The sequence below is a fragment of the Coturnix japonica genome, chromosome 1 (assembly GCF_001577835.2).
Source record: "Coturnix japonica isolate 7356 chromosome 1, Coturnix japonica 2.1, whole genome shotgun sequence".
Taxonomy (NCBI): domain Eukaryota; kingdom Metazoa; phylum Chordata; class Aves; order Galliformes; family Phasianidae; genus Coturnix; species Coturnix japonica.
Genome location: NC_029516.1, coordinates 152,232,443 through 152,242,848, shown reverse-complemented (window position 1 = coordinate 152,242,848; position 10,406 = coordinate 152,232,443). Strand labels below are relative to the sequence as shown.

Below are 10,406 nucleotides of genomic sequence, written 5' to 3'. Positions count from 1 at the left end.
CTCTACTGATGTTAAACACAACTCATGCTGTGGGCCCGGGCCTGTTGCAGCCATTATGGCTCATCAGGAGCAGAGCTGAACACTGATTTAAGATTACTTGAGAGCACAAGATGGCAGCAAGGCTGAATGCTGCTGACTGCTGTATTTCATCACAGACCAACAGCAGCCCTGCATCAACAGGAGATGCAGAACACTCGGCCTGCAGATCAGGAGCGTTGCCCACAGTGTGTTAAACAGTGAAATGGATTCAGAGGAACCCAGAGATGACTCTTCATTCAAGACAAATCTAGCAAAAAATGTTTTGCTTTTGATTATTCGTCTTGACACTTTCCTTTCAGGAGGGTAAGTTTGATCGAGCCAGGCTTTTTAAACACTTCTTTATTCTTAAAAGAAACTGTCAAATATGACAATGGGACAACAAGTGTCATTCAGCAATATCAGTTTCTGACCTAGAGAGGAAATTAATAAAAAACATCATCGTCATTTTAAAAAATAAATATGACAAACCGTATGGAAAACAGGAAAATCAAATTAATGTTCAGCAACACAGGCAGGTACGAATGCTGAAATGCTGCTGCACAAGGTAGAGGTAGAGGTAAAACAGACTTCTCGACCCCAGACCAGTTTTAGATCCACTCCCCCACCCTCCTGCATACGCTCCTGAAAGTTGTTGATGCCAGTAATTTCATTTGAATCCTCCTGTCAGCCTCATCAGACTCCAAGCAGGTCCGTGTGCTCCTTCTAATGCTCCGAGCAAGAAAACTATTCCAGCTTTTGTAGAAATAAGTTGCTAAGCAACCTGGCCCCCGGGTTTTGCAACTGGTGCAGCAAGGAAAGTGGCAGGAAGCCGTGCTTTAGCTACAACAAAACGCTCTCTGGATGATGTCTGCTTGGACAAGAGGATGGTAGAGCCCTTGGTAGGAATTGCAAGTCCATCAGGTGATGAAACCAGAGAAGGCGCAGGGCCGTGCCTGGAGCTCTTCTGCTGAAGTGAGCACCATCAGCAGGAACATCCCAAACACGCGGGTGGGGAAAGCAGACTGCCTTACACTGACAAGTGATGCGGTAAGACACAAACCAAGAACCCTCGGTACAAAGCAGCAAAGTATCCTGACATCATGATGTATAAAAACTAAACATTGCACTGCACACGGATTCTCCAAACAAACTCAAGACAACCGGAGTCGGATCGTACAAACTATTAGTTAAAAAAATACCTTCTTGTGTATTTTGAGAATAAATGGAAAGAGTCTTCGTGCAAATGTTCGGCCTTGATCAAGCAGAGGACATAAATCATTGTAAACACACGAGTTCCTTTCTCATCCGCCATATGCGCCCAGCGTTACCAACCTTCTGCAGAATGATTAGGGTTAGGAAATCTGCTTCTTCTGTAAATGTCACCCTTCAAGTTCCACTGATGCATCAAGACACTACCGGCGTCATATCCCACAGCTGTTAATACAACAATGTATCAGAATATGGTGAGTAGTGGTGAAATATAATAACATATAATGCACAAAACCAATTTGCACTTTTCAGTTTCTGTTTAAGGGAGGCTATGTGCCCAGAGGTGGATGCACTGGGTCCAACAGTTTAATTACATTTCCCAACACTTTTATCACTTGACATTTTCCCCTTATAAACCAGGTTAATATCTGGTTTTAAGCTATAAAAACCCATAGCATATTGGTAACTTGAGTGATTAGCAGTTCTAACACAATTAAAAGGTAGATCTTTTCTTGCATCCAGGCCTGGGGCCCCCCAGCACAAGAAAGATGTGGAACTCTTGGAGTGGGTCCAGAGGAGGGCCACTAAGATCATCAGAGGGCTGGAGCACCTCTCCTGTGAGGAAAGCTTGAGGGAACTGGGCTTGTTTAGCTTGGAGAATAGAAGGCTCTGGGGAGACCTTGTTGTGGCCTTCCAGTACTCCCCTAGCAAGGGGAACGCCTATTTACAAGAGTGGATAGTGCTAGGACAAGGGGGAATGGTTTTAAACTGAGATGGGGAGGTTTAGGTTAGGTATTAGAAAGAAGCTTTTCACACACAGGGTGGTGACGCACTGGAACAGGTTGCCCAAGGAGGCTGTGGATGGCCAGGCTGGATGTGGCTCTGGGCAGCCTGGTCTGGTGGTTGGTGACCCTGCACAAAGCAGGGGATTTGAAACTGGATGATCATTGTGGTCCTTTTCAACCCAAACCATTCTATTATTCTGTGATTGTATGATTCTACTGTTGTTGGTTTTAATTGCTAAAGCCTTGTTATAAACTTATTCATTATTTTAGCTACTTCTCTGCATGGAGTTTTGACATCTGTGGGCCCTTTGTTAATTTGGCCTCACAAACTAGATCAGCCACTTCAAAAAGCCATTTTGTCCTGTTTATGGAAAGGGCACTGTTAGCACTGACTTGGCTGTGACTAGTCTCATCTCCATCCCTTTGGGTTTACAGATCAAGATCCCTGTGGTCTTTTTTGGGCAGAAGCGTTATCAGTTGGTGTGAGAGAGATCAGTGTGGGAAATGGTAGCTAGGACATACATGGATCCCCATGGGAGAAGAAGAAATGCAGTACAGAAGCTAGAACAATCTTCTCCCTCCTACCTTAATAACCTTGTCTGTCCCCGAGGTCAGCAGCCATCCTCTGGTGGCATCAAAGTGTACATGAACTATGTTGTGCTTACTGTCGTGGAAAGTAGCTGTGGGTGCCCGCCTTAAAGGAAGAGATCCCAAATCAGCAAAAAACACAGCTGCAGTTAGCAAGGAAACGAGCATTTGAAGGGAGCACTGTTAGGCATTGATGGCACTTCTGCTAATGGGACCCAGGGACCACCCCACTGGCTGCTCCCTCCCCAGCCTTGCAGCCACCCAGGCCCTCCCAGTCTCAGTCCCACTCCATCTCTGGGCTGCTGGGCACCCACACTTACTCCTCGTCTGTTATGGACTCATGGCAGCTATCGCAGACCCTCACTTCAAACTCGAACCCCATCAGCGGGATGGAGGAGCGCTTGGAACTGCACTTGCCACAGACGGCCTTCCCGCATTTGCGGCAGTGATGCTGTGGGAGACAACACGTGAAAGGACATCTTCAGCCATGAGCCCAGGGATGGGTCACTGCTCCAGTCCCAGCTCTATCGTCTCACTTTGGCAGAGCTCAGCTAAGCTCTGAGCCCCCTCCTGCTGTGCAGGGATGTGCGGCAGTGTTCCAAGCAGACCAGTAAGCCTTTCCAATGCAGCTTAAACAGTTACAGATGTTTACCCAAGCTCATTAAAAACAGTTTTAGTTCCAGCACGATCTCCAAGAATTAGCTGCAAATTTCTTTCTACAACAGATTCAGATGACAATAAGCAAAATCCCACATGGCTAAAGCTACACACAGCCCCAAAACAATTTACTCAGCTCAGACTCCATCATATATATTTGCTATTGGGACAGGCTGACAAAATTAAAAAGGAGAAAAAGAGAAAAACCCTTTTCTTCTGATGAGCCTGACCACTGAGGGGAGCTCACTATCCTGTAATCTCTAGAAGAACAAAGAGAAAGTTTTCAAGCCTTTAGGGGAAAAAAAGATCACCAAACATACTATGAGAGAGAAGAAGCCTAATTGCATCATATTAATGCAGCAAAAGACTGATACAAACCTGTCTGAGGCCTATTTTCTTACTGTCCCACATTTGCTTGAAGTTCCAGAAGAAAGGCTGGTCACATTTTTGACAGGAGTCACTGTCCAACCACTCAGGGGTCTGCAACACACACACACAGGAGGAGGACATGAGAAACCACTTCCATCACAACCCAGGGGCAAGATAAGGAAGATGTGATGGGGTGCAGTAATGCGGTCAGATTAACTTGATTAAAACTCCCCACTTTCACAAGAAACCGTTTTACCTGATCGAGGGGGTCTTTTTTTGGGGGCTCAGCTCTGAGCCCTGAAGTACACAGGAGGCACATTTGTCATCCACCACCATCCATGAAGCAGAGTCTGATCATAAGTCCATAAAAATAACCCAGGAACAAACAAGCCTCCCAGCCTCTTCAAGTTTGGAATTAAGTATCTAAAAATGTATTGTCTGGACTGCATTAACCATCTGCACTGGAGGCAATTAGTTCTTACCAATATCCAAGCTACTCCAAGAGGCATTCCTGCTGCAATTCTGACAAGGCAGGCAAGATGAGATTCTGAAGAAGCCTAAAACCCAAAACACCTCTTTTCCCTGCTTTCACATATAGATGATGAAAAGAAAGCTTTCCATTTCTTAGTCCCACATGTAGATTAGCACTCTTGGATGAAGTGAGTAAAAAGATTTAAGGAATATAAAGAAAATATTAAAGGCCTTTCTCACTCCTGCAGCCAGGTTTTGCTGCGAAGAGTAGTAAGGAATGGAGTCCCTGCATGGAAGCACTCTTACCAGACACTGAAGGAGCTCAGGAAATGCCTGAAATGGCATGAAGGCTTGTGGAGGAAGCAAACGACCTCCTTCCCTACACTTGGGTCCCCTGACATGTGCCTTGCTGGTGGACATGCAGTGCTTCTCCCCACAGTGTTCAGGAAACACAGCTTTGGATGCCGGACTCCAAAAGAGTCGTGGTTCCTGCATTCCCAGAGGGCCACCAAAATGATGTGAGGGATGGAACACCTCTCATATAATGACAGGCTAAGAGAGCTGGGACTGTTCAGCCTGGAGGAGAGAAGGCGACAGAGATGCTGAGAGCAGCCTTTCAGTATCTAAAGGGGGGCAGTAAGAAGGAAGGGGGCAGACTTTTTAGTAGGGTCTTTTGTGGTACAACAAGAGGAAATGGGGAAATTCAGACTGGATATAAGAAAGAAGTTTTTTACTATAAGGGTGGTGAGGCAGTGGCACAGGTCGCCCAGAGAGGTGGTGGATGCTCAGTCCCTGGAGACACCCAAGGTCAGGCTGGATGGGGCTTTGAGCTCCCAATGGAGCTGTAGGTGTCCATGTTCACTGCAGAGCAGTTGGACCAGATGGCCTTTAAGGGTCCCTTCCAACTAAAACTATTCTATTATTTGAGCCTTCTACATCTTTCCATCCATCCATCTGTCCTATTTGGGCTCAGCAGGAGTTCTTGGACAGGGGCTGACTTCTGCCCTTCTCACCTCACCAGTACGACTAGACCCCGAGGACAAGGTTTCAGCCCCAAGTGGGTGTTGGTGAGCAGGCCTGTCCCATCCCCAGAGAGGGACAGCCCTCCCAGCACTGCCTCAGCATGCTCCTACCCAGCCCCAACTAGTCAATATTAAACAAATACCAAGTAAAGTTCAAAACTTTGTGAGAAAGCCCCGTTAACAAACTGCATTTGGCTCATTAGAGCCAGTTGCTTCTTCCATACTGTAATTTAAAGAGGCAAGAAATGCAGCTGAGATTGAGAATTAAAAATACGATGAAAGCCAGACAAAGATAAGGGAAGGCAGATGGAGACCCTCAGATCCCATGGCAGTTTTGACCCCCAGCAAGAAACACAGAGAAGTCTGAGCTTTAGCTTCTTCTGTCAGTTACTTTGAACGCTGTTCATTATGTAGGGGCAAATCCCTGTCTTTCCTACCCATAACAGCCTTTTAGATTAATGCCAACAGATTTGCATCTGAGTGCTACACATGAAGATGTTTTGCTTGTGACAAGGAACTGCTTTGTAGTCAAATAGAAACACAGCTTCCGGCATTTTTCAGATGTTTTCTTCTCACAGCTTTTTAAAAATAGATAAAAATAAGGAATCAAGCAACAAAATGGCATAATTCATTCCAATGGCAATTGCAGAGACGTGGGAAAAACCTGATATCAAAATGAAGACAGAGCACACATCCAGTGGGAAAAAAGAAAAGCAAAACTTATATACGGGGAAAAATAGCAAAGCCAACATCTAAGTATTTGATAATCATATCTTAAGGGTTCATGTTCTGGAGGTGGTTTACCACAATGGATGCCCCATTGCAGTGTGGATAACAAGAATGAGCCCACATTGCCATAGTCAGAGAGAACACCACACACATCCAGCACCTGCTGCTCAGCCCTCCTGTAGCTCATTAGACTCCCCCCTCCACTTTTGAACCAGTCTTCTCACATTATTGTTGCCTGTTTTGCAACCAGCCAGTCTTATCCCTTTCTTCTTAACCCTTTCTGCAGTCTTTTGAAGGCAGCCAGTAAGTAAGTTTTCCATTTCTGGATGTTCATGCTGCGGCCAAAAGGAAACATCTGTTGAGAGGGAGAAACCCACTCTGCTTTTGTTTCACTTTGGGAGCTGATGATATAATTGGCCATTAAAGAGAACCAACTGGAATGCTAATTCACAGGGGGAAAAAAAGGGAGCAAGAGTAGCTTGGTTCCTGCCTAGGTCTGTTTGAGCAGGTCTTTAAATCCAATTTTCCACTTATCTTTTTCTCCTTGCTCGAGGGAGACATGCACAACCCAGGGAGACCAAAACCCTCATGGAGAAGCAGCAAAGCTGATTACAAATTGTGCTGCCAAAAGCAGCTGGGAAAAACTCTCGGCTTTTATCCTTCCTTGCTTTCCTCTAATCTTAATTACAGTGGTCTTCCCCACCACGCACTAGAAGGAACAGGTAAAGGGATGTACCCAGACGTGTTTCCAGATGCATCTCTCCCAGCCACATCCCCACACTGGCTGGGAGTAACCTCACCCCATCTGACCCACCAGGGGTATTCAGGGCCTCAGCACCCACCCATAGGAAAAGGGCAGAGCATTAGGAACAGCTGTTCCTGCAGCCCAAAGAGCTGGGGTACAATTTGCACTGCTTTGCATCTGTTGGCCACACAGCACCAAGGTGGTTGCGAACGTGTAGGTAAAATGGTACTGTTTGTATCAGCGGCGCTGTCCTCTGCCCACTTCCATATGGCTGCACCAATGGGTAGCAAGGCACAATAGTAGCTATAAATAAATGCCTTTACAGCAAGAATAGAGTGGAAACCAACACTGGGTTGCACATTGCCAGAGATAACAAAGAACCTTCTAATTCTGTTTTTTTAACAAAAATCCAAATAATTATCAATCTGTCCATTTACCTTTGAAATGACAGCATTGCTCATGGTGTCCTTAAAAATAAAGCAGAACATCTCACACCCTTAGAGGACACTTTCAGAGCAGCAACGTAAAGGACAGAAACCATTTAGCGGCTTATTTAATACACATTTTCTGCCAGATAATTTCCCCTGTACCGTATTATCAAAGGTATGGCATAATTGCTGTGTAAGAACTGGAGCATATCCAACAACATTTTTAATGCCTGAAGAGTTCTTGTTCTAATTGAAAGTTGCACACATTAGAAAGGCCACTTTCTCCCCAAGACTGCTTGATACAAATCAGCAGGAATGATGCCCCTACCTCCTGTCTCTCAACATCCATGTTCCAGACAACTATTCCCCCGTCGGCACCACAAGAGATGAGCTGCCGAGTGTGGTGAGCGTAGGAGAGAGACTGAACTTTATCGCTGGAAAAGAAACAAGGCAGTTACTAATCAACCATTTTAGGCTAGCACAAAAGTAAGCACAAAACATACAATAAAGAATCACAGAACCATGGAATCACAGAATGGCTTGGGTTGGAAGGGACCTTAAAGCACACCCAGTTCCAACCCTCTGCCATGGGCAGTGCCACCCAGCAGCTCACATCTGAGTGTTTAAATGTAGCCTTAGCAAGGTCCATTCTCTTCAGTAAGTTAAGAACACTTAGTTTTGGTAAATCTTTGTACTTCATACTAAAAGTTCTTATTTCCACAGCAACTAATGTAGCAGGGGTGCGTTAGTGAGCATCAGCGTCAGGGTGTGAGGATGATCTGGGGATTTCACAAAAGCTCCACAGTGCTCTGAAATCCCAGCAGCCCGAAGAAAATGTCCAGCAGAGTGCAGCAACACTCAAGGGAAACGTATGAATACATAAGAAGCTGTAAATACTGTCAGAGCAAAGGCCATGGGATTTTGCCCCTCCAAACCTGAGCCTGGCGTGCTTAGTCCCACATATATGTACTGTCAATGCGCTGAAAACCTGCTATGAGGTTCCCCTCATCCTGCTATGACAGGACGAGGGGAAATGGCCTCAGGTTGCGCCAGGGCAAGTTTAGGTTGGATATTAGGAAGAACTTCTTTACAGAAAGGGTAGTTAGGTACTGGAATAGGCTCCCCAGGGAGGTTGTTGAATCTCCATCCCTGGATGTGTTTAAGAGCCGTTTGGATGTGGTGCTCAGGGATATGATTTAGCAGAGGGTTGTTAGAGTTAGGGTACTATGGTTAAGCTGCGGTTGGACTTGATGATCTTCAAGGTCTTTTCCAACCTGGGTAATTCTATGATTCTATGAGTATTTAAAAGGCTTGGAAGCCACTGCAGCTGGCAACACTTTACCTCTAATTTACTCAGTGTCCAGTATATGATTGCTCTTCTTCATAAACATCTATTGTGCTGTGCAAATGTGAGGCCTGTATGTATAAAGATGAAGCCTCTTTGCATTAAGGAGATGCTGCAGGCACATATGGGTAAAGAACATTACATTTCAGGCTGCAGGTTAAGTGAGATGGAAAACACACGGTTAACACGCAGCCAAACGGGACTAATTGTCCAAGCCTGATGCTCCCTCTAGGGGAAGGAAAGAAGCTGACACCTAAAAAAGAAGGAATTTTCCCTCCAGCTGTTCTCATTTATGGACCCCTCCTTTCCAACAGAGGTGCAGACTCCCACATGACACACTCTGGACTGCAGGTAACTGTGCTTTCTTTCACTACCTTTTGCAGACTTTCACATCAGCCCATAGGTCTGGATGCTGAAAAACCTACTGTAAGCCATTTATTCTTGTTGTATAAGGACCAAGGGTGGGGAGGGGGGGTCACACATACAAGCTCAAGCCATGTGAAGATTGTAACCTCCGGGCTGTTTTTGCTTTCACATGAGGCAGGAGGAAGAGCTTTGAACGTACTTATGTCCTTGCAGCTCGATGGCTGTTCCTTTTCTTCCTCCAATATCCCACATTATAATGGAATGGTCAGAACTGCCTGAGAACAAAACTCGCTGTATTGGGTCCCAACAGAGAGCAGTGACACCGCCTGAAACAGGAGATGCATAGAACAGTCAATTCATTGCAGAAGAACGTAGCTTGAAATACAGATACATATTTAAACATTATTTTAAAAAAAAGGAAGAGAGAGAGTGATTAGAAATGTGGGTCCAAATGATCTTAAAGGTCCCTTCCAACCCAAACCATTCTATGATTCTATGATTATGGGAATCTTCATAGTGCCTTAGCACACAGATTGGACTACCTTGTGACTGAACTACAGTCAAAAAGGAGGGATATGAAGAGTGACAGTGACAGTTTAATCTCCCTTTCATGCTCTTGTTTCACAGGATAGTTGTACCACTCTGATGCTGAGCACAGGTGAAGAACCAAGCAGGGTCTCCTCCTCAAGCCTTACCTGTGTGCCCCTTAAATGTCGTCACCAGGCTGCAGGACTCTTGCTCTAATTTGAGTATGGTTACTTGCCCAGAATGATCGCCAACAAACACGTGCCGGGTTTCCACATCAAATCTGATGGATAAATGCTGAGGAACATACATTGTTTACACAAGCTATGCATTACTTTCAGTGACTTGTTCATTCTTTTAACATGAGTGTGCTACAACCTTGTGAATAGTGCTCCAGTCCCAAGAAGGTAAACAGAGCATATTTTTAGGTATTAAACTCATAGTTGTTCATACCAATAATGCAGTCTCCCTGAGATAAAGCAAAGTTACACAACCTTGCAATAAGCTCTTTCCCCGTATTGTTTAAAACAACTGTTTTCAACCTCTTCATTACATTTAGGTACACGAATGCAAGTCCCCTCTTTTCTCAGAACACCAGCCGACATCACATAAGTCCTCCAGAGGAATATGCCTGGTCTGGTGGCTGGCAACCCTGCACACAGCAGATGGGTTGAACCTAGATGATCATTATGGTCCTTTTCAACCCAGGCCATTCTATGATTCCATGAATATCTCCTTACATGTTTTTAATACCGATTTAATGGCAACACGATTATGATGCAAGAGCCAATGGACATTTCATGTCATATTTGGCAAGCACAGGCTACATCAGTTGTACCACACACCATATTCTGAATGGAGTAACATCGACATCCATTCAGCCACCTACAGGAACAGTCTATCTCAGTAGATTCTGAGCTCACTTGATTTAATTGCACACCTAGATTCCTCATTGTTTACTTAAGGAAAAGTTGCTTCAACTGATCAAGTGCTCACATGACTCTGTTGAAAAAAACAAACAACCCCACAACCCAGGCTCTGCTAAGTTTCCCTGCGATACTTATCAAAGCTTGTCCTTTCCCCTGCCCTCCACCAGCAACATCTGATGACCCAAATTACAAAGTCCTCCATAATTTGGATCTGCTTGAA

General features: G+C 45.0%; 1 protein-coding gene and 1 long non-coding RNA gene across 3 annotated transcripts in view; one reads left to right on the top strand and one right to left on the bottom strand.

Annotated features, from left to right (window-relative positions):
- Nucleotides 1-361: 361 nt before the first annotated feature.
- The window catches only part of WDFY2 (WD repeat and FYVE domain containing 2), a 49,659-nt gene continuing 39,614 nt past the window's right edge, over nucleotides 362-10,406 (bottom strand). Inside the window, exons 6-12 of the mRNA XM_015851861.2 lie at nucleotides 9,428-9,540; nucleotides 8,932-9,058; nucleotides 7,350-7,455; nucleotides 3,636-3,737; nucleotides 2,921-3,051; nucleotides 2,598-2,706; nucleotides 362-1,452 (exon numbers count right to left, since the gene is read on the bottom strand). Coding sequence (XP_015707347.1) covers nucleotides 1,423-1,452; nucleotides 2,598-2,706; nucleotides 2,921-3,051; nucleotides 3,636-3,737; nucleotides 7,350-7,455; nucleotides 8,932-9,058; nucleotides 9,428-9,540 — 718 coding nt within the window. The 3' untranslated portion in view covers nucleotides 362-1,422. The remainder of the gene's footprint in view (nucleotides 1,453-2,597; nucleotides 2,707-2,920; nucleotides 3,052-3,635; nucleotides 3,738-7,349; nucleotides 7,456-8,931; nucleotides 9,059-9,427; nucleotides 9,541-10,406) is intronic.
- LOC116652764 lies at nucleotides 1,379-9,857 on the top strand. Of its 2 annotated transcripts, none has more exons than XR_004305954.1 (2): nucleotides 1,379-1,481; nucleotides 9,360-9,857. It is a non-coding gene; the product is annotated as an uncharacterized LOC116652764 (long non-coding RNA). The 2 variants fall into 2 exon arrangements; XR_004305955.1 differs by lacking the exon at nucleotides 1,379-1,481 and adding an exon at nucleotides 8,233-8,717.